The sequence below is a fragment of the Amblyomma americanum genome, chromosome 9 (assembly GCF_052857255.1).
Source record: "Amblyomma americanum isolate KBUSLIRL-KWMA chromosome 9, ASM5285725v1, whole genome shotgun sequence".
NCBI classification, from domain to species: Eukaryota; Metazoa; Arthropoda; class Arachnida; order Ixodida; family Ixodidae; genus Amblyomma; species Amblyomma americanum.
Genome location: NC_135505.1, coordinates 140,498,360 through 140,522,657, shown reverse-complemented (window position 1 = coordinate 140,522,657; position 24,298 = coordinate 140,498,360). Strand labels below are relative to the sequence as shown.

The following is a 24,298-nucleotide window of genomic DNA, read 5'->3' as shown; positions in this document are numbered from 1 at the left end:
CACGATCAATTCTCCTCGTCTATTCTATCCAGTAGTCTCTATTTTGTTGCAAGCAAAAATTTTATAAAGTTTTATTGACATTTACTGATGAGTGTACACGCTAACCAATGCAAATATTAGGAAATGTCAGGATTCGCAACTGCTGTTTTATTGTAGGCACGGCTGACGTCCACCACTCTCCCGAAACTGAAAATATGGCGATGGATTTCAACGACGTGCTGGATGACATAGTGTTGGCCGAAGAAAAGTGCGTTTTTTGATTTCCTCTTCTTAAAATTTCTTTGGATTCTCGTCGTAGTTCCTTGTAGGGCGCTTTATGTTTACACTTAAGTGCGTTTATAGCGTTTTCTCGTGGCCTGAAACGATCAAAAAGCTTGTGCACTAATGCTACTGTACGCCTCGGTTAGCTAGCGTTGGCTGGAAAAACATTTCACGCTTAATATTTATTTCCCTGTGACCTTTTCTCACGCGAACGTGCCTCTTGCTTTTGGACAAAATATTCACCTTTCTGACAGGGCCAACCATATATGTGAACCGGATTGTTTTCTGTAATCGATTGTGTCAACAGATAGATGCGCTAGGGGAATGGGATACCTGTCAGCTTTAATCTGACGGCTCGAGTTGCTCATCCTTCGATACATATACCATCGTTCTCGTTACTCTGTTTTGTTTTTGTCACCAGGCGTTCCTTCCACTCCTTGTGCCGTAGTAACGTGTGGTGTGCGGAGTGTGTGTGTCTATCTGCGTGCGCTATGTGCGTGGAACTGTTGTGAAATCGTAAGGACTCGTTCCAAAACATTGTTTTCACTTCGGGATACTTTGACGCTAAGAAAAAAAAAAGCTTCGACTCCTAGACACCTCGAATACTCCACACCAAGAAGAAAAATGGAATTTCAGAGGTGGGTTCGCTTCGGCGTTAAATAATAACGCGTATATCGGTGCATTTTTTTTTTTTCACTTTTTTATAACTTCGCACGCAGTTCCTTGCATGACATAATACCGTTTCAGCAGTCATGTACTGATGTACAGAAGCTGTATTTCTTTTGGTTTTTTTCTCTCATTTTGCCAGACCATGTCTTACGATGCCAACGTACTGCGAGCGCTTTCTGGTCGTAGCACCTCAACTTCATTCCATTACATTACGATCGTAGCGACATTTGTTCGTTAACTGAAATGCTAATTTTAGTGCCTGGAAATATTATATCTAGGGGGTCTTTTTTTCGCTACTTTGGCCGTTTATTATGCTTACTCACGACTGTGCAGTGAAACGATACTTACCTCTGCCTTTTAAGTTTCATTCCTTGCAAAGCTTGGGCATTTGATAGGAGCTCTTTGCAAGGCCATTATTATTAGATGGAAATCGAAATACCTCAAGGATACCAGGATGCAGGCAAAATTAATATCCGTTAATGATTTATTTTGTTTCGAAATGATTTAAAAAGGGCGGTAAGGGGTAATGTTATGCTAATGCACGGTGTAATTCTTTGAAGGGACAGTTCCAACACTTGAGCTACTGTGAAGTCTTTTGTCGGATACTAGCATACCAGAGGCATGCTTTTTCTGCGAGGTTACCACAGTTTATGGATTATTTTTCTTACTAGATGGCACCACTTGGTTGACCGATGGTGCCATCTACATTGGAAATAACGATAGGTGGGACCGATGGTGCCATCTACATTGGAAATAACGATAGGTGGGACTGTAGTTCAAACTTGCTGTTGCTATATTATTGGTGTGAGCAGGAACTAACCATGTATGCATGAAAGCCTGCTTTTTTGGCATGTGAATGTCCCACGACTGCACTGAAGCACCTGCTGGAACAAAATTTCATATTTTAACTAAAAGACATTTAAAATTGACTGCCTATTAGCTGCAAAGAAAATCTGCACAGTTTTCTCAAATGATTTGGGAAATTCCTTCTGATGTGTAAGCAGGTGTTCGTAGAACACAAGTTAATCTGGATAGGCAGATTATAGGTAATAAGGTCCAACTGGTCAACATGTTAAAGGCGAAGTTATTCTAATGTGTTATGCTTGTCAGAATCCTTCATGGTGACCAGAATTCATCCCCAGACTAACAAGGATCTTGTTCAGCCATACCTTGAGAAAGGTGTGCAGTTTTCTTTTTAGGTTAGCTAGCGTTGGCCTGAAAATAATAGGTTCGCCATTGCACTCAGGTTGTTTGGTTCCCCTGTTAGATTTTTACTGCATCTTCGGGATTCCCCTAAATGCATCTTGCCACTTAGGCTTTTTTGAACAAATTTTGGGGACTGGTGAGCTCCCAGTTTTTGTAAAGTCCATAAGTACTAAGACTCACTGGGGACCACCATTTCCGAATTCGACTCTAAACTAGTCGAAACCTTCCTCTTCATTTTTTGGGTCTCGCGTCACCTCTGATTCTTTTTGTTCATCACCATTGGTTGGTTCAGGGTTCGGCACCCTAAACCGAAACACAGCTATTCGGAAGAAGGCCCTCCCGTCGACGCCAGGTAACTGTGCGCCGACACTGTCACTCAACTTCTTGCTCTGTCTTTCTCGGTACCTGTCATTGCAAGATATTTAGGCCTGCTCAGAGTTGTTTGTTGATTCTGGTTTTTATTTGAAGAATGCATTGCCTGCTCATTTGACCTTCTGATTGGTTCTTCTCATTCTATTCTATACAGTGGTTAACTGCCTCTGCGGGCACTCTTTCTTTTTTTGATTGCACTTTGCATGGCATTGATTACTTGCTTTTGGAGGCTCTTGAAGGAGTACTGACATAAAAGCCCGAAGAGCTAGGATATCTGTGTGGTCTTGTTTTAGTTATACATGTTGTTACTATCGATAAAGCACTGAGTAATGAATACTACCCAGAATATATTTACTACCTATAAGGGAGTAGATGTCACATCAGCATACCAGAATTCACACTGTGAGGTCAATAATCTTTTCCAGCGTTCAAAAAAACAGCGCTGATGTTGGCAGTTTGCCTGCTTATGGCAACTTGTCCAAGGAGTGAGCATGTGGTAAACCTGTGCTCTGTTTATGCAGTTATAGAAGGCCCTATTTTCAGTTTTGACTTATGGGTCTCCTGCTATATAGATCTGTAACCATGTAATGTACTCCAAATACGAAATTAAAAAAAAAAAAGACATTGAAACTTTGCTAGTCTGCATTGCGGCCATTTGTGTGGCCATTTGTGTTGCCAGAGTGATGCCATGCGGCATTACAGTGTACTTGGCCCACTACAATGCGAGCTGGCCATAATGAACAGCAGTGTAATAAATTATATTGCAGGCTAGAACAAGTAGGATTCCAGTAATTGGTTGGCTTTAGTGCAAAAAAGAAAGTTGCTGGGTCAGTTTCTTGGAAGTAGAAGAAAAAAAATGAACCAGAACTCGAAAAAATTTTTCAGTACTCTTTTGAAGATTCCCCATCAGTTTACATGAAGGTGCCCAGCATATCTACTTTTGCTTTATAGGTATGCGTTGCTTAGACTATAGCAGCAGCCGCATTTTTCTGCACGGTTTTTGAATATCATTTTGAGGCTCAGACTGTGGCATGGTTGTCAATTTGCTGGCGTCTTTTTACTGTGAATAGTGGTTGGCTCCTTTGAGCGCAGAATTGGTGCTTTCAGTATAGCTACTTGTAGGTATTTTTTTAGTAGTATTCTTATGATGCTGGTTACAGTGTTCCTAGTTTTGATCCCTTTGTTTTGTTTCTTGTGCACGGATTGTTTTTCACTTTTCCTTTTGCTTCAAAAGTAGCTGCACTGTCTTTTGTGCCTTTCTTCTCTGGCAGTCAGTGTCAGGAAACTTTTTCCTTCTCCTGGCAAACGATGATTCCCTCTGTATTTTGAGCCTAGCATCATTGTACCAACAACTTTGATGGTACTTTTGCATTTTGGTGCAGTCAGACTTTTTGGTCGCTGTTTCAGTCTTTTTTTTAACTGCTTTTGGCTTTTTAACGCCACTTTTTTTGACAATTTTTGTGCTGGCTATATGTGAGAGACATCTTTTTTTTTTTTTAGTGCTGTGTCAGCAGTGTAATTTGTGAGATTATTGTAAAGTTTTCTTTGAGAAACCTTTGCTTTGCAGTGTTGTTGGAGCCAGGATGCTTTTTCATTTGTGAGGGCACGCTGAAGGCTTGTTCACTCACTTTCTTTTTTTGCCGTCTTACTCGCACCGTAGCCCTGTAGTCTCATCAAGCACTGTCTTTCTCTTTTGTCCCTTTTTCTCTCTTTCCCTTCCACCTCTGCCTTCCCTTGTGCACCCGACCTTTTCTTTCCCACTTCCACCATCCCTTCATTCTCTCTGCCCTGTCTTCACCCTCCTCCCTCATCAATGCATTAGGCCTAGGGCTTATCCCAAACCTAGGCATAGCAACTCGGAAGAAGGGCCGGCACCTGTTGATCAGAGGTACGCAAGGAAAGCACAGTCGCCTTGTGTGCCATCGTCCAGCTGTTCTTGCTATTCCTTTACAGCGACAGCTGTTAAAGGCACGCTTCCCATTTCTGCGGCGTCGTTGGCGTAGCATGGAGGAGAAATGAAGGGCAGAGACAGGTCTTTTGTTACGCTATGAATTTTGTGGCATCCTCTGTTCCCAGCAGGGGCAACTAGTGCTTGCGCTATACTCACCTCCGAGCAAAGAGGGCACCACCATGTTGCATGGCAAACGACGCATTCATCACAGCGTCCCGCTGCCACTGAATGTCTTGTCATACAGCCTTATTAACCTCCGTCGAGTTCCTAACAGTTGGAGCACATCCAAGCTTTGAACAGAGCAGGATAGAAGGTGGTAGATGAAGCCTTTGTGGAGAGCTGAATGTGGAATGGAGATTGGTGTAGAGGCTGTGGGTTGACCAGGGCTGTATTCTAGCATTTGGACCAGTTCTGGTTAGAACTTGCATGACAGCAGTGTTTGGGTACACAAGGAGTGGTGCGCTTTTGGGCATGTTATACACAGTTTGTTCGTCGCGATCGACTTAGGCTCTTGCATTTATTAGTTTCTGCAACTGAAACTAGGCGCTCTTTATGGCTTGTGGGATCATGTAGCTGGTGTATTTCACTGCATACAATAAGGCAGAACAGAGAGCAGCTACAGTATACAGACTTCCAATGAAACTATTCTGAAATTAGCAGCATTCTCTTGCTGCTCATCAGTTATATTCTTCTAGTACCTGCACACGGAGGCTAATAAAAAAATTAGCTATGGTTTAAACTTTGGTTAGCCCTAGTGAGAAGCGAAAGCATCCTTTGCATGGCTACGTTCACAAACGTCACACACACTGCCGAACGGATTGTCTGTAAGGCGTCGATGAAATGCACATGTAGCCAAGTCAGACTCGCTGAGTCTGATCACAAAGTCAGTCTGCCGGCGCTCCGTCTCACTTGAAACCAACTCGGCGTCGCTGGTTAGACGGGATGCTTCGAGATCACATGGCTGAATCAGCAGATCAAGTTAAAAGGTCATGTGGCCTCTCGGCCAATCATCAATTCAATCTCCACCTGCCATGGCAGGGAGGTTACTTACAGTCCGATGGGGCAGTTGCCACCTGCCACGGTGGGCAGATTGTGATGACGTCAGTAGCTCGCATGACCTGCCACGTGACACCTGTCACGTGACTGCGCTGCTGCTGCCCTCTTGAAAACCTAGCGTAGTGAAGCTTTCGCTTCAAAATTTGAAAGGGGCCCGGGAACATCATAGCGGATGATTGAGGGAAAGTTTAAGCGGCATTCACATAACATGATACGCATTCCAGCATCAGCTATTAATGGGTCATGGTGCATAAGAAGATTGTTGGGGTCATAATCATGTGCGAGGGGGTTTAATGGGTCACATGACCCACTGACTATGGACCCCATAACTCATGTCCCATGGGTTGTGGCTGGGCATCGTCAGTGGTCCAAATATCTCATAAGGTCATGTGACCCATTGTCAGTGGGTCATATAACAGTGGGCCACTTAACTTATGACCCATTAGTTTTGGGAATTTAACAATCAGTCACATAATCCATAGGTCACATGACCCATGGGTTATGGACCATCAACAATGGGCCACCTAACCTTTAGGTCGCATGACTTCTTAATTATGTATGTGGCCCATTGGCAGTGAGTCGTGTTATAGTAGGCTAGAACTCATGACCCATGGGTGATGGGCAATCAGCATTGGGGTATATAACTTATATGCCACATGACCGATAGCCCAAAGGTTATGTGGCCCAGTGTCTGTAGGTCGCCGAATGTAGGCCAGAACTCGTGACCAATGGGTTATGGGCCATTAACAGTGGGCCATATAACTTATAGGTCACATATGACATGGGTTTGGTGCCAACTGGTAGTATGGGTTGGGTGCTTTGTTTTTATTTCTTTTTATTACCCAATCTATGTGACCTGTGTTTTTGATGATTTCGTTTAATGTGGACAGCGATCTCAGGCAGGGGGGCTGGAGCCTGTCATTAACAACTAGTATTGTGGTAAAAATATCATTTGTAGGCATAACTCTAAAAGGCAGATTGTGAGAAGTGCAGAAGAGAGAAAGTATGGGAGTTGATAATTTGGATGAAGTTTAGGAGATGAAAATAGACTTCGCAGGACACATCACATGTTGATTGGACAGATTGATGGGGGTTAATTTAGGGACAGAATGGACAACTGGGGAAGGGAAACACATTTCCAGCAGTAAAGAATCCACTGCATTAATTGAATACAAACTGGGGGCATAGGGTGGCCACAATCTGTGCAAGGTGAGGGTCATTAGAGGCCTTTGTTCTGCGAGAGCGGCACCCACCTGGCGCTGGTAATGATAAGTTACCAACTAGGCCACGCTTCTACTTAGATGACTATACTTACTGGATTGCTAATACCGCCATCACATATGGTGGCATGTTGCAGTGGTCTTTCCACCAGTGAATGGATTAACCATTATGAGGCAGGGTATGTCTGGTTTGATGGTCTGAACTAATCTGGCTTCGAGTTAGATGCCTTGCTAAAAATGGTCTTATTTCAAATGAGGCAAAGTGCAAAATGGCATATGATGAAGGAGCTTAACATTCATTGTAAAGTGCACTGGCTGTCATGTTAAGAGATCCCCGTGACATGTCACCGTTTCCACTATGCTGTGTTGAACGTTCAGGCAGCAACATCTCACTGTGATTATTGAGGTATGGCAGTATTGATTATTGCAGTACCTTTTCTTTGTGAGATGCTACTACCCCTCTTTTGAACCATAAAGCCTTCCAGGTGTGTTATTCTTAGGGGGTCTCGTAAGTAGGCCGGGCCAACAACCCTTGCCTACCTACCTTTCTGCGGCTCACACTGCATTGTTAGAATACATGGCCCTTTGTCTTTTGTAAGTGCCTGGATAAAGCGTTAACTGTCCTTCACAGTTTCAAGCAGACTTGCAACAACTGAACATGCATTGCGTTGTACTTGCACACAGCACCCCATTTATTTATTTTTACATACTGCTGAGGCAGTGCAGTGGAGACGGGTGCAGGTAATGTAGTAAAACAGTTTGATTCTTATAAAGTGAATGTTAAGCGATAGACACGCTTGTGCATTCAGTCAGTGCATTATGTCAATTCGTCATTCTCGGAAATGTGTGCAGCCCATCATAAAGATTCTATATTACGTTGTCGTAATGTTCTGGGTTGGTGGTGTAATATATTGTTCTCTTCCTGAATTGATTCAATTTTTTGTTTCCTCCCCTTCGCCATTGGCTGAGTGAAGCCATGCCCTAGGCTTCAGCCTATAACTGAGAGCGAATGCAGAGCATCACTTAGCCAATGGTGAGGAGCAGGAAATTCAAAAATAGCGTGGAATCGGCTGGGTAATCATACATTATACCATCCCTGAGCTCTTTTAGGCCGTATTCGAGTACGTAGGAGGGGAGCTACTGCAAAGCACACTACAGCAGGCCAGCTTGTATCCCACCTGAGAGGTGGTTTTTATTTCTTTGCTGTTGCTTCTCTGAGTAGCCGGAATGTTCCTAATATCCTCTTTCGTGTCTCTGTCGCTCCTTCTATCTGATTTGAATTTGAAAGGGCTTCAGATTGGAAAGAAAAGCAAATTTGACGGGGCAAGAATGTACTTGGCTTTTTAGTCGTCAGCAGCATCGTATCACTACGCTGATGCAAGTCAATGCACAAAGTGCTAGTGTTGCAAAGCTTTCACATTTCTGGGCACTTGCTAAGGTAAGCTCGAAAGACCAGCTGGCCTTTTAAAGTCAAGTTTCGCTCTGTTGAGCTACAGGGGGCGGAATGTTTGCTTCTGCCTTTGGCAAGCATTCAAGGTGCTTAAGTTGGCATGTCCGTTTTCGACGATGAATTATTGACCTTGCAGAGAGGGCAAGACAACAAGGTAGCTAAATGACGCGGTGCTAAACTTTTTGTGTGTGTCTGCAGGCTACCTTTTGAGGTGTTACGCCAAAAGCACAAGACATTTGTGTGGGACTTGTTATTAGAATGATTAATATTGTGTACTGTAACAGGTGAGGTTAATCACACTGATGCTGCAGTGTGACCCTCGGTATGCTGTGTAATGTGCAGTCAGGCCAGAATGAAACATGAACAACTCTGGTCAACGAAACAAAATATTTTTTCTGTCTGCTTTCAGCTGCAATGTACAACTAGCCTGATTCATGTTTCTGGGTAAAGAGTCTACTGAAGTACATATTCATAAACCAGTTGTAAAGGAATATCTCGCTGTAAAATTGAGAAGTACGGCATATGTGTCTTCGCTTTGCATTCCAGCTTATTGCACATGCCTGCAGCAGTCACGTGGAAGTAACTACATACGATTTCATAGCATTGGAATACAAGTTAGTTGTGGCAGTCACAGAAAAAGCAGCCTTGAACTCAGATTAATTGGGCCAATCTTAAGTGAAGTTGCTGCGCACACGTGACATTCCTTTTTATGTTTTTTTTTGCATGCTGAAGGCAGGTTGAATGACCAGTGTCATGTTTCCGGAATGTTTTTTTTTTTTTGAAGTGGTTAATGCCGATGAAACATTCAAGCCTGTAGTATTATGCTGTCAGTCCTCGATAATTCGAACTCGAAGGAAACTGAAACCTTGTTCAAATTAAGGAGAGTTCAAGTTAAAAAGAGCCTTTTTGATACACTTGATGTTGTTGGGGCTAAAGCATCAATTTGAAGAAACTGATAGTTCGGATGAAGCGAGTCCGAATTAATAAGAGTTTATTGTAATTACGTTTGAGCAAACATGTGAGCTGACTCTCGTCTCTTGATTTCTTGTCGCGGAGTGGAAGGAATGCCTTGGTTGCTCTGTGAAGGTATCGAGACAGAAAGCCTATATGTCACTCTGTGTCATAGGCACCGCACAACATGTTCACTTCAATCTTGAATGAATGTGCTAGCAATTAGAACAATAGAGCCTGTGTTGCCATTTTGTTTCTTACGTGTTTGTCCAACTTTAAAGTAAGGCATTCATAGAATACAGGAAGTTAATACATAGTCGAGAAGAGTGAAGTTTTAGCGCGGTTTGTCAGTCGGGTGCTGCTCGTTTTTGAAAGTCTTTTTAACTGTCAGACCCGTAGCTCACCACACTTGTTTTCGGCGCAGATATCGGCAGATGGGCTTTACTCGTGGTTTCAGCCTCGGAGAAGAAGTTGGATGGAGAGACGGCTATCAGCTCGGATTGCAGAGGGGCGCACAGATTGCCACCGAGGTTCGTCTCTTGGTGGATTTCGTTGGACAGGTTTTGCATATTTTTTTTTCCCGGGTGCCAACCTAGTGATTTGGAGGGGGCTGAGCATGAAAGAAACAAGGACAGGAGAGGGACACAGGATGAGCTCTAACTTGCAACTGAAAGAATTGAAAGTGAAATGACGTGCACGATGGACCAAATGTTCATGCCCAGCTATCCACTGATTTGAGGAGGCGGCTAGATGTCAAGGTAAACTGAACTAAGATAATCTGGGGGCTAAAAAATGATCAACGGAGCATTGAAAAAACAGGAAGCACCTCATATCCTTGTTTCTCACACGCTAAGCCACCCTCCAAATCGTGACTTACCAACTAGCCCAATTTTTACTGCCCAACCTAATGAGTTAATGCTGGAGAATTAAAGCTTGGCAAGGAAGTAAAGCTTGAAATAATGAAAAATTTTACCAATATCACACTTAAAGGTCATTTTAATGCACATTCTGAGCACTAATTTAGGCTTTGCAAGAATCCAGAGGACAGGGCTAAGTGGAGGGGTATGAGAGAGGTTGTTGTCCTGCAGTATATATAGGCTGATGATGATGATTGTGAGGATGAATAGCCAAAGAGTAAAAAGTCTTCTTAGTAAGTGTTGCCTGGCGTAGCCATCAAAACTGACATCCTTGTGCCTTTGTATTGGCCTCTGTTTTGCTTAAGGCAATTGAAAAGTGCACCTCTAGCACCTGATCTTAAGTGGTTGCTTCATAATGCACTCATTTCTTACTCTTCCTGAAAGTATGGGCTAGGAGCATTACTTTGGCTTCTTGCATTGCAAAAATAGTAGTCAAGTCTCGGGTGCATGCAGTTCATATAAACAGCCACCTTATTACCTGGGTGTCTTGTGCTGAATTGAGGTGTTTATTGCAGTGTCAGAAAAAAAAAAAAAAGAACACTTCCCTGAAATTCAGGCACTTGTTAGTGTATGCGTTTCCACACTGTTTTCGTTTTATCAAGTGATAACCATCAGACTGCATTCTCTTAACCTCTTGTGCATTCCTGTGCATTGTTTCAGCTGGGGTTTTATCAAGGGTTCGTTCATGCGTGGATCACAGTGTTGGAACGTGAAGAGATTGCAAAGCAGAGGTGTGTGGTGCATTCTCTTGGGCTGCCCGGTGTGCTCATAAGCACCCCTGGGGGTTGCTTTTGAGTGACCTGTAGCATTCATACAAAATGACCTTGGTTCAGGCTTGAGAGTGTCTAATTTGTCTTTGCACTGCTTTCAGAAAAATGGTGGCCTTAAAGGCACTTCTTGAGATGACGAAGAACTTTCCCCAGGTCAACATAGCAGATGAGGACATGTTTGAGAAGCTACACAAGATCCGAGCTAAGTTCAAGCAGGTGAGGAAGAGTGAAATTTTGTTGCAGAGTTGGAGCGGCAGTAGCCAATCTTGAATGAGGGGGAAGGATTTTATACAATTCTGGGATTATTAAATAGTGTGTAAAACTTTTCGTAGTAAAAGTACTATTCAGAACTCTTTTTGGTGTCATATTCTATGGCTGAACGGTTCCAAATGGAGCGCATGGAACTGTTTGCATTAGCTAAAAGAAAAAGCACATAATCCTAATGAAAATGTCAAACTAATCCCAGTTGAACTGGCTCGTACCCTTCTCAGTTGTTTCATTTGAGTGGGCTATGCTTGTAATTGCCACCAGTTGAACTGGTTTCACTCTGTATGGGTTTCAGATTAGTTAGCTGTAGTTGGAATGGGCACCAGGGATAACAGCTCCTGTTGAACTGGTCTGGTCAGAATGGGTCTTATGAGGAACTGGCCCTAGGCTCGGTTAGAATTGCCAGTTTGCAGCCTGTAGGTCCCATTGTATGAGATATCTCGAACATGATATTCTAGCATATCTGTTTGTCAAAATCAGTGGTGCTTTTGTTCGTCAGTGTGTAGCCAGTTTTATAGCGAATGGTACCTACAGATGAACACATTGACTGCAAAAGTCTCTTTGAAAATGCACTTTTTAGGCTTTAGTAGCCAGTGTGAGAATATTAAAGTGTATGTGATAGCCCCAGTTCGAATGATTTAGCATTCCAATTAGTCCTGCTAAGGGTTCTTGTTACATTTACTGGGAGCAGCATTGGTCCGAGCTGAAAATACTGTATCTCACACCAGGCAAGCTGAGGCATAAATCGAACCATAGGCTGAAAAAGCTGATAAGGCTGGTCACAGTTGCAAAAAGATGTAGTGCAGTTTGGCTCCATCTGGTTCCTAGTGGAATTGCGCAGTACTGAGTGGGTTTTCTTGTTCTAGTGCTTTTACATAGGCACAATGTCCAGGTTCATTTAGAAGTATCTCGTTGGCAGCAGTAGATTTTCAGCCTGTGCCACCCGATCCCAGCTGGAACCAGCCAAACCCTAAGTTGAGAATTCTCCCCTGAGTGCAGTCTCTCAGCCTGTGCACTGTGAGGTGTTTGAAGTCTTGTGTTTCGTGCAATCACTTCCACATGACATGCCTTTCACCATATGACCGTCTTTGTCGTCCTCCCTGATATGCAGGTTGTGTCGATATTGAACATCAACACGCAAGAGTCTGAACTTCACCCGGAAGGGGAGCCGTCGTCACCACGACCCGAGATGTCCTTCTGATGACCTTTGACCTCCGGGGAGGCTCCCGCAGAGGACGGTGCGGGTAGCGACAGCCCCGAAACTGAGGAGGTCCCACCAGTGACGTCATCGCCGTCGCCGCCAACAGAGTCCGCACCTGCCACCACCACTGCCGCTGTTGTTGTCACATCGCCGTCGCCCCCCAATGCTCAAAGAGTGACGCCACATCCCGTGAGACCTCAGCGGCGTCGGTTCTCAGCGCCGGCTTCGACGAGTTCAACACAGCCGTGCTGTGTACTCTGAGCATGGTGGCTCCTTCTTGGACACTTTTGCTTTGACTCGACTGACAGGAATGACGGTTCTTCTGGTAACGTTCCTGATGGGGGCGAGATTGGAATTCAAGAGCGTGCAGTAAGTTTTGATGGTGGGCGTTTTGAAAAAGAGGAAGAGAAAAATTTGAAGAGGCTTCAGGAGAGGATTTGCGTCTGTAAGTGTCGTGAGATAGCCAGAAGCGTTTGGACTGCCGGGAAGTAATGCTTAGCTCTCACTGATATGAGCAGAATGGCTCGAAAGCAGGCAGGAAGTTCTTGAAGACTTGTTTTCTCTGGTACAAACATCATCAATGTAGTTACATCATGAGGATGCTCCAGAGTTGCATGTCGGGAGATCATGGCATCTGTCATTGCATTTTTGGTGGCTGTTGTTATTGGAAATTACAGTTCTGGTAAGGGGCACTGGATTAAATGTTGGCATTGAGCCAACAGTTATGCTAACTGCAGAATGTGCCATCTTTAAATCTGAATTTTTATTGAGTTTTTTTTTTTGCGTTTCGTGAAGTGCTTCTGATTCTGCAGTATTGCATTCACTCAGTGTGGCAATATGGGCATTCATTAAGAAAGGTGTCCTAATGATTGATAGTAACTTCCTTGCAAGCTGTTTGTAAGAGCTTTGGCTGTAGAGAGTTTATTGTGCAAAGTAAATTATATGATCAACAAAATAAAAAGAACAAAGCCGGGCATAGTTTAAAGATGCTGCTAATGTAGAGTTGGCATTTGGGGCTTGAAACACTGCAAATTGCTGATCTGTGAGAAGGCAAGTGCTGAAAACCTCTGCTTCTTACACAGTCAAGTGAGCCCTTGTTTGCAGCAGTATAGAGCAAAAGACAGAGGAAAAGGTCTTCATAAAAGTGACGAACATGCTTAGGCTGATTTTTTTTTCTTTACTAGATTTTTCTTCCTTTGCTTGGTTTGCTCATTCTCTCCACATTTATCTCTGCTTTTTCTGTGATATTTGACGCTGTTTTGCTAAGATTTGTTTTTGATTGTTTACATAGGTTCTTTGTTATAGGTTTTTATCCTTCTACAGTTTCTTTTACGAGTTGATGCTTCTTTTTTTTTTGCTTTCTCTGTTGACACTGCTGTACTAAGATTGACTTCAAGATGCTTGCTATAACACCCGCCTCTTTATGCCTTTCCTCTACCACTTTTTTCTCTCTGTCTTCTGCCTCTCTATGGCAAGGCTGCATGTTTGTCATTTTATTAATCTCTCCACATGTGGCCAAAGTGTCGTAGTCTAGAGACAATTGGCGGAGCCTTAAATATTTCTAGTACTTTGCTCCTTGTACCTTTCTAATGTTTTTTTCTTTCAGTTTGGCAGATCACTTTTGTCCAAGAGGCAATGGCTTTGGCTGCAGATTGACTGAAGGAAAACGCTGGTAGTCAGCAGCCATCTTGTCGTATGTGGGTCTTGTTTTTCATGATCTCGAAATATAAAAAGTATGAACCAATTAGTCCAGTTAGAAATTTCAGTGAAGTCAGTGTCTTCTTGAAAAGAACGATGAAAAATTCCATTGGCAAGCTGTTACATAGAATTTCTGACAAGTGGTTTTCTTTTGTCATTTTTGAAGGTTTTCTATTGTCATTTCAGAAGACACATGTATTATTAAACTTTGTTTTTGCACATCTGCCAGTTTCTTTGTTGTGGGTGCATTAATGGAGTGCCACCTGGGTTATCTCTCAGTGTGGTCTGTTGCGGAAGTTATTATTTATTGAGTATGAAAGGGATTTTATCTATTAGGGTGCTGGCAGATCATTGAGATGGATAACTAGCTTGGAAAAAGATAATTCGGTTCTATCACAAGGAGTGTATTAGTGCCACTGCCTGCCTCTTTTTTTTACACCTTATGACTTACAAAGTTGTGTGCCAAAAACTGAATACTGCTGAACACTTTGTGATATTTGAGCCTCTGCCTCTAAACACAAATGCAGAATTATGAATTTGCTTGTGTTAGAGTGAAAAATGCTTCCTTTTATTTATTTGTGCGTATAAAGTATGTCTTCTCAACATTTCTTCTAAAGTACATGTTTTTCCATTTGTTATGTTCTATTTATGATTTATCTAATTACTGTATATTATGTCACCTCAAGGGCATTATTTTAGGAGGGTAGACAGTAGATGTGGTAAATAACATTACGCGTGCTTATGTCGCATAAACAAAGAAAGATCTACGAGGTCAGCAGAAGCCTTCTGTTTCTTTTTGTATGCAAAAACTGGAAGAGTAGTTCCCATTCTATGGATTGCTTACTGTATTGGTTCAATTCAATGAGTGTTGTTCATTACTGCACATTGTGGCACTGCACTAGTTTCCAGTTTTGCATTTGGTCACCAGACAAGTTATTGAGGAAGAACTGATCCACCATTGATGGCTTTAACTACTCTGCCTTACACAGCTGTCTGCTGTAAAGTGTGTGTTGGTTCTGCACGGTCTGTTCTTTGAGCTGTGCTCAATCGGCCCCACTTGTCTAGAGGGCCTCACAGATGTAACGGACAACAGCAGCAGCAGTAGCGCGCAGTGAAGCAGTACCAAAGCACTGAGGTGTCATGTCCTGTTGCAACACTTTGAAGTTCACTTTACCATTAAATTGCAACATACGTTTTTAAGCCGCAGCGGTGGCTGAGTGGTTATGGTGCTCGGCTGCTGACCCGAAAGACGCAGGTTCGATCCCAGCTGCGGCGGTCGAATTTTGATGGAGGTGAAATTCTAGGGGCCCATGTACTGTGCGATGTCAGTGCACGTTAACCCCACGTGGTCGAAATTTCCGGAGTCCTTCACTACGCCGTCTCTCATAGGCTGAGTCACTTTGGGACGTTGAACCCCATAAACCAAACCAACATACGCTTTGATGTCTTCTACTGGCCATCAGCATTGCCTGCTACCAAAAGAACACATCCTGATTTGGTTCTCAGGATTAATGCCACTGACCAGCATTAAAAGGTACACATGAATGTGGCCACGCATGGAAGCCTAAAGAATGTGATGGCACGACATTGTTAGGGCAAAGGGTGATGGCATTGCACTGCCTTCCCCTTGCCAATGCAGCTGTGTTGAAGTACCACGTGTTTGGGGTGCCATTCTGTTAAGGTATCGTGCAGTTCAGATACAGCTTGGTTACAGGCTAGTGGTTTGACCAGTGGATCAATTTGTGTGCGCTGCGTAGTAACAACTTAATACAGGTGAGGAAGACACAAAAAGGACGAGCCACATGGACAAGCGTGCGGCTATCAGTGCTGCTTATTCTTTTTTGTGCCTTCCTAACCTGTATTAAGTTAAGTTGTTACTATGCAGTGCATGCAAATTGTTCCACTTGCAGTTGGGGTGCCACATGTTTGGGGTGTCATGCATTTGTGGTGCCGTGTGGTTGCTGAGGCTCTTTTTCATTCTTCAGATGTTCTAGTGAGCTGGAGCGAGCAAAGAAGTGCCATACATTCAGGATTTCTTCAACAGGCGCTATGCAGGCTTTTGGGGGGGTGCATGAGAATGGTGTGCTTCAGGACCAGGCCGGGAAACCGCAACTGCTGCTGCTGCTGTTTTTTGTACCACCAACTGCGCCGCGGCGTTGCGTGATGTCATTGTAAGGTTCCCCCGTACTTTGGTGCCCTTGCCACCAGTGTGTACAACAAGGACATGTATGCACGTCTTTGTATGGTGAGTCGCTAAGCTGTTGCGTCAAAACTATATTATATACATATATGTATATGTATACAGACTGCCTTTTTTCTGATATGACCCATAGTACACTGTGAGCTCAGTATATATCCACTGCCTCACGTTTGCCTGGCGGGTGGTTCGGCAGCTGAAGTAGCTTAACTGCTAACATGTACAAACATTTTACACACTTCTTGTCACCGAATGGTTCCCAGAGTGTTTTTGCTGCCAGAAAGAGGGCTTGACTCAATGCCTGCATAAGCACTAATCTTTGCTTTCTGACCGATGTGTGTCACCAGCTTGTGCTTGAGTGTACATTAAGCTGCTGTCGAGAAATAGCAGTGTTGTGCGCCAGCAGGGCTCATCTTTTCTGTTCACGCTGCAGTGTTAGTTGTATTGAGTCTTACAGAAATTCAACTCACCCATGTGAAAAGGCTTTTCTTTTTCCTGTGCTTCTAAACTGAAATTCCGGATCCCATCCCCTTCAGCAGCAGAAGGACACAGGGTGTTTGGGCCATCTCCAGTACCAAAATTTTGTTGCACTTAGCCTTCTTCCTTTGTTTGAAATTATCTCTCAATGCATTTCGTTCTCTTCTGAGATGGTAGCATGGTCTGGCAATGGTCGCCATTTGAAATCCTAGGCCAGGATGAATTTTAGTTCATTTAAGGGACTTGGGACATTTGAATGGCTCTCATTTTTTAGGCGTATAGTTTATGCAGGTCGACGTTCCTTTTGTGGGGTTTGGTGAGAGCTTTAGTGGTCGAAGGCGGCCATAACCGAAAAAAGCTTATTTGCTCACGACAGCCAAAATGAAATTTAGAAAAAAACTAGTGTGTTTCAGCACCTGCACTGACACTTAGATTTATGTCCAACTCTTTAGTTTTCTTATGCAGTTCTTTTTTTTTGTGGTTTGTGTTTGAAGTTTCATTGATGTCTTATTGTACTTCATACTTTACCTGGAACTGCAGAACCCATTTCTTGCACTATCGGTACTGCTTCTAAAGGTGACTTAGGGCATCGAAGTATGCCCATTAAATCCACAGCACTTTGCTTCAGCGCAAGACTGTTCAGCCACAGAGCGTTTTTCATTCTGAAGTTGCTGCGCACAACACACGCGTGAGGAGAGTTTCAATTGTCGCATGGCGTGGCAGCTGGTGTGCTTCTCTCTGGGCCAGCCTCCGTTTCGAAGTGTTCCATTGTTTCTGACGTGTTGCATTGTTTCTTGTCCGACATGTGATGCACCATGTTCACGCGGCCGCTGCCACTGCACTATTTTTTTTTCTCTGCACTTGCTCTCTTTCTCTCTGATGATGTGCTCAATAGAGCTGGTTGTACTGTATTGTTGGTCATATTCTTTCGTGTGCTGTGGTGGTGAGGTATGTGTGCGCGTGTGTGTAGTAGTCTTGTGGTCATGCTCATTTTTTGCGGGGCTTAGTTCTGCCGGAGAGAGGCCTGGAACATCTGGTGTGACAATTCCTTGCTTTCTGTTATGGTCATGATCAGGTTTATTTGACTGCGACAGCAAGGGCACGCTTCGTAATTCTGTGGTCATGTTGGCGTAACACTAAGTACCAATAAGGTGCAGAAGGGCGTGACACCCTCTGTGCTCAATGGCGCTAATATTTGCAGGGCTAAGTGGTTGGGGCACCCAGCTACTAAGCCAGAGTTCCCGGGTACGAACCCCTGCACAGTGGCCATGTTCCAATGAAGGCAAAACACAAAAGCGCCCATGTGCTGTGATGTCAGTGCACGTGGTTGAAATTATTCAGGAGCCCTCCACTATGGCACTTCTTCCTTTATACCATCCCTTACGGTGTAGTTCGGGTGTCCACCAAGTTGGGAGACAGCTCCTGCACCGTATCCTTTACTCAAAACTAATTTTCGTTTTTTTTTTCACTTGCACCTTTGCAAACAGAAAGTGACGTCGCCACGAACAAGGCATTCATCATTGTAAATAGCTGTCACTAAATCTCTCATTGCGCAGGCGTGTCTACTGGTGGTTGGTTTTTTTGTACAGCCTTTTACTTGTAGTGGATTGGCTATTTTGCATCAGACGGCTGTGCTGTGGGCTTCTTGTGTGGTTCAGCACTCTTGAGATGATAAAGAATTGTGTACATATCGAATGTACAGTTTGTAGGTTTTTTTTCAAGCATGTTGCACCTAGCAGTGGTTTCATTGTTTGAGGTAAGTTCAGCACTCCTCCTACTGCAACTGGGATGCTTTTTGTTGTTAGTATACACAGCAAACAGTATAACATAGTTCAAAATTGTGTGCATGTCAGCATGTCCTTCAACATGTCCATGCAGACATTTTATAATTCATAATACTAATATTATTTTATTCAGTTTCTGGCACCGTGTTCTTCATTGAAAACAAAGTGATTTCACAATCTCGAGTGCTTATTTGCTAATCCAGTTGATTTCTCTATTATAATTTTTAGTCATCTTGACAGTTAGTACACCATTTTGTTTATCCCTGTAAAAGATTCAGAGTTGGTGTTTTGTGCTGCAGAACTTGCCAGCTGGCTTTCAACTTCAGGGGCTACTTAATTGGGGAAGAATGTTCAAAAAATAAAAGTGTCGAGCAGCACGTAAATGTGTAAATTAAAACTTTTGACTCGTGATGAAACGTTGTAATCCTAAAAGCACTGTGTTGTCTTTAACAGGCCTGTTTATAAATTAATTTGACACGGCAGGTGAGTGGTACGTCGTAGGCTTAATATGCCCACTTGTTAACAGCGGTACTTGCTGTCCAGTATTATAAAATTGTGCATTCGACTCTGTCTACCGTGATGCCATTTCAGACTTGTTCCGACATCTCTCTGGCAGTCTTAAGCCTTCTTTGCTCCATAAATTGTTGGTGAAATGTTATCCGCCTTTGCTGCTTAAACCATTTGGTGCAAGCAGCTGTAGTGGCGTTCTCTGTAACCAGTGCACCATGTAAGAGGCAGTAGATGAAACAATATTGTCTACTTCACTGCCATCTTTTGCGCCAATTTGCCGTGCACACAATACCAGTACAAAAGCGTGCATGTGTGTAAAATGGCTGCGCGAACTGAAATGGTCTGATTGCTCCAGTAAAATTTGACCAGTTTATTGTTCCTTCGTGCTCGCAATATCAAAAAGTTCAGTTGTCCTGTCATGCTGCAATTTTTCCCTGAAATTAACTCATGCTGTGATCAGAATCGGGTAGCTAGAGCTCTGACTGACCAAGAGAAATTCTTTTGCATTTATTGTGAAGATAGTTACTCTTAAAGGGGCCATGAAACGATATTTACGAAGGTTAAAAAAAAGCCCACAAGCGATCAGTATTCCATCACTCGTCACATCAGTGAAAAAATTCTTAAGCTAGCTTCATGAACAGTGAAAATATCAACGATTAAATCCGTCTCTTCCCCCTGAACTCGAGATGCACTCAAGCGCCTGCAGAAAAATTAAGAAAACATGTCAATTGGCCAGGCTTAATGAAAAAGCTCTCCCAATTCCCTCCTCTATGTAAGAGGGGGAGGGCCAGCTAAGAGCGCCTGGCGAAGTGTCGCCCTAATTGGTTTTTAACAAAAATTTGTAAACTGTAGGGTCTTTGCAGAGCTTTTAAATTTGACTCAGATATTCACAAAGACCTTTTCTACAGATTTTTGCATTAGAGTGTGACCATCAAAATTATTTCACGGTCCCTTTAAATTGCTCACCTGTGTTTATGTAGGTTTGGTGTTTGGAGCAAAATGTTTATTACTGGCAGCTTTAGGTAGCCTTGCACTTTCCATGGAAACGCTCTTAGAACACTTGATTTGATACTTGTCCTGTCATTCACCGTACATCATACATCTATTAATTTATTACATCTCTATTGTTGCATGCATCATAAAAATGAACTTCCTGTTTGAATTTTTCTGTGAAAATTTTTACTGGAGCTGTGGTAGTGGCCCAGCTCTACTTTCATTTATTTTTTTGTAACGCATTACTAGAGCTACTGCCCTGAAGCTTGAATAGCTGTTACGGCTTATTGATGCCTGGCATATTGACCTGACTTTGTGGACGCAATAAGGATTAAATATTATGGGTAGCCATGCATGGTGTTTCAATTTTGAGCTAGAAATGACGAACGCCCAGGGAACTTTTTACAATTCTGCATTTTCTCGTCATCTTTGTGTGGTTAACAGTTGAAAGCTAAGCCATGGAACATGTGGTAGCCCCTTTGTGCTTGGACCTCGATTTATTGCATGACTTGATTGACTTGTTGCATGTTAATGTCGAGCTTGGATTTGCATCAAGCGTGTTGAATGAATTTTCCATGCAACAACTGCAGAAGCTTGTATCAGATACATTAGGCACAGAAATTTTATTGTTCTAGCCTCCAGCATCATTCTTTTTGGAATTCTAAATATTGCATTGTAGTAAATACTTTTGTGCAACATTCATTAAGTGTAGATTTTGAGAGGGCAATGCTTGACGTCCAAGTGGTCATAAAAGCAAATGGAGCAGGCAGGCTGTAATTGCGTTCATGCCTTTCCAGCAGAAATTCCAAACCTTAATGTATTAATTGCCAAGCAGCACATGTGGAGTGTTGGAATTGGGCAGCCCGCTCTTTCTACTTTTGTCTATGCCTGCACATTTCTTCATTTGACCTAAAAACGATACCGCATGAAGTGCTTCATATAGGAAAAACTATAACTTTGTGTTTTCATGAAACACTTATTGAAGGGACTATTTGCATGGACTTTATGATAGGGCTGATATTTGAAATGCGTGCTTGGTGTTTTCACATTAATATCACTGTGTGCAGCCTGTCATGCTATTGCTGATGCATTATCACAGTGGTTTGTCCTCCATGCCCCATTGCCATGTTCAGCCTATACAAGCAGTTATTAGCATTGATAATGACAGTGATCAGAACTGAAAGCACTGGACTGAAATGCTGTGAATAGTGTGATGTTGCTGTTACATTGCTGTAACAAAACTCATGGATGTACTATAGCGTACTGCACTGTTAAGCATGACACCCTCTTCTAGTCTTGACTGCAGCTATCGAGCCTGTAAACCTTGCATTCCAGTATTCATCTGTGCCCTACTTGAGGAGCACTAAATCCTAATGAAAAAGAGCAGAGAAATCTTTTGAATGACAAGTTTTATGAACAACAAAGAGTTATCTTGAATGCTACATGGCTAATGCTATGAATGGCTTGTGGTGACGTCGCTGTGGCCGCAATGATGGTAAACCAAGCTCAGGACGGAAGTCGAGGCATCTTGCTAGTCATCCTGGCTTGCACAGTGGAAGCCGCAAATGGTGGACCATTACGGCCTCCGTGGCGTCAAGATCAAGTCGTCTATAGGGGCCATGTGTTGGTCGAAGACTAGTGTTTACAGCTTCATGTGGTATAGCTTAATGTTTCCATCATGTGAGTTTGAAAACCAGTTCTAGGTCTCACATTCTGTATAGCAAATAGGTGGAAAGGGATAATGCAGCTCGAGTTTCTAGGAAGTACGACTTAAGTGGTTCATCATACACGGCGTGATGTGTTCGCAGCATAGAAAGCACTGTGTGTATTATTGCAGAGTTTCTTGTGTAGAATTGTTTCAGTCGATGGTAGCCAAGAGCTTGAGTGAGCCTTTATGTGGACTCGCAAGCAGAATAAGCATTCCCTGCTCATTCTACGCATACCTGCATGCGTTGGCCCCTGCTGCAAGTTGGCATTTTGTTTCTTATAAAACACAGAGCAACAGGAGCTGTCTATCTCATTTTGAACAAAGAAGAAATGTAAAGAGATGTGATAAAACATTGCCGCTTGCTCAAATTCAGCCTTTAGGATCTTCTTGCCGACATCTGTGGCTAGCAAGTATCTTGCTTCTAAGTTTTTCCGTTAAGTGAGCTAAGCACTTCAGATGTTGCGGAAGCGTTTCCCTTTTCTGGTGGAGAAAGAGCACAGCCCTAGTAGCGTGTCTAGGATGGGCTTTGCTATGCTTTTCTCTCAAAGAATCTTGTTTTGTGGTGTGGCCATGGCCTTCCAAGGGGTTGAACTCTGCAAATTTGTTTGCATAGTCAAGTCTCGAATTGTGCACTGTTCTGTAAAGGTGCAGTGAAAAAAAGACTGGTGGTAGTAATTACAGCGCAGTTGCTCATCGTTCCAGCTGTGTCTGTTGGCATTGGCATAACAGCATTGCTTGTCACGTAATGACTAACTGTGACTTCACCTGAGCAAGTGCTCCATGTGACCGTACACCGTGAAGACAATGCAGACAGAGCCCTCCCAACAGCCACGTGGCACCAGAATGTCGCCGCGAACATGCCTCGAAACGAAGATGAGCAATCGCAAATTCACAAATCGCAGAAGAGTACAACAGCTGTGCTGGGTAAACAGGTTAATACGAAACATCACCACCCAGGCCATTTTTTTTTTGCCATTCTTTGTGATTGGCTCATGCGACGACACACCCTGTGCTCCCTCTTCGTCACTTACTAAGGCCGATCACTTGCGGGGCCTGCTGTCGCATTAGCCAATCACAAAGAACGAAAAAGTATAGGCATTCAAAATGAAATCGTTATAACTAAAGCCCGATTTTTTCAGTTTCTTTAGGGCCGTTATTTTGTAGAGTGATGACAGATAGAGAAGTCGACAGGTCAACCAGCTGTAAGGAAAAAGACCTGATTATTCTTTTCAAATATTGCTTGCTCTTGTCTCCTAACAGCATTGGTTGAACTGAGATGCCAAGTGTCACCACCTCACATTTTTAACTTATTTCCTTCAATGCACAGGCTGGTTGGCTGGAAGCAGATGACATTTACAGGGCACTGCTATTGTTGGGCAGCTCCGCAGTCTCTCTTGGCGTCTTTCGGCGTATAGCCCCTGTGATCAAAATTAATACAGAGCTCTCGACTGCAGCGTCTCAAAATTAATACAGAGCTCTCGACTGCAGCGTCTCCCTTGCGAGAGTTTTAGCACAGCCTGGGAGCCTTACACCAGATACGGTTATGCATAGCCATCACTACCATTGCTAGGCTTGTCCAGCCACATTTTCCACATGGTCGCAGTTACTGTGCTTATCATATTGCGGTGCTAAAACTCTGCGCCATCTGTAGCCCATGGCCAGCTTTGCTAATGAACTCCGAGGTTGTTTTTTTTGACGTTCACATATTTTACTGAAACTTTCACGGTAGGTCCTCTGGAGCATTCCGATCCTTTATGCGAAATTTCGCAGCTGTGCGGCGTTGTTTCAGTGCAAATGAATTTTAAAATTTTCCAGTTTCATGACCTCAATCGAGCCAGGTTCTACGTTGACCTTGGGTGTTTGACGTCACACTCTGTATGTCCATCGATATGCAATGCTTAGGGGAAAAAAAATTCAAGGTTGTTTTTGGTTATTTCAGACAAATGATCAATAATTCACCTGCAGTCATCAGTCCAGCCATTAAACATGCAGACGAGAGGTTCGCACTTTTTGGGAAACAGCTTTAAACATAAATGAAAATATGAATGGTGTGGTTTAAAACGTAGCTAACCAGTGCTAATCGTTCACCTCGTCATTTTCTACTTTTCAGGTTTTTTGTTGTAACTGCAACTTTTAAGCATATTTTCTGGTTAACTAGTACATTTCTGAGTCCAAATGCTGGGATTTCTACTTGACAGGTGTTGCAAGTGCAATATGTGGCTTGCAGGTGAGAAATTTGTTTTCACCAGGAGAGTTAAGTGTAACAAAGCCCTGTTCTGCATGCATGGGTGTCATGGTTAAAGCCAAGCTGGTCCGTGAACGATTTAGTATGTAAACATGCGCCACGATGAGGTTTTTGTGTACTGTTCTTGGCACAGATCCGTGTATGACAATGCCTCAAAGTGTAGCCTGTGAAAAAAAAAACACGAACATGTAGTTAATCGCGTCTTGTACGGCGATCGTCAGCAGCTCTTTATATACGCTCCGTTTTCAGACGGTATACTCCAACACCATTTCTATATGACGGGTTTTGTGACAAACAGCCAAAGAAAGGGGAATACTGCTGTGTATACGTGGCATACGTGTTGACTTTTACAGTATAAGGGCACTTGACAATTACAAATTCTTTGTTGTAATGGA

At 43.2% G+C, this 24,298-nt stretch overlaps 1 protein-coding gene across 3 annotated transcripts; it reads left to right on the top strand.

Moving 5' to 3' along the window:
• The first annotated feature begins 181 nt into the window (after nt 1-181).
• On the top strand, nt 182-22,554 carry LOC144104630 (protein LTO1 homolog). 3 transcript variants are annotated; one of them, XM_077637764.1, is made up of 7 exons: nt 291-899; nt 2,429-2,488; nt 4,331-4,396; nt 9,561-9,666; nt 10,714-10,784; nt 10,925-11,039; nt 12,202-22,554. In XM_077637764.1, the coding sequence occupies exons 1-7, from the start codon at nt 886-888 to the stop codon at nt 12,289-12,291; spliced, it is 522 nt and encodes a 173-aa protein (XP_077493890.1). In that variant the 5' UTR covers nt 291-885; the 3' UTR covers nt 12,292-22,554. The 3 variants fall into 3 exon arrangements, with proteins under 3 accessions (XP_077493892.1, XP_077493890.1, XP_077493891.1); XM_077637765.1 differs by lacking the exon at nt 2,429-2,488 and having other exon boundaries at nt 295-899; XM_077637766.1 differs by lacking the exons at nt 291-899; nt 2,429-2,488; nt 4,331-4,396 and adding an exon at nt 182-247.
• The last annotated feature ends 1,744 nt before the right edge of the window (nt 22,555-24,298 follow it).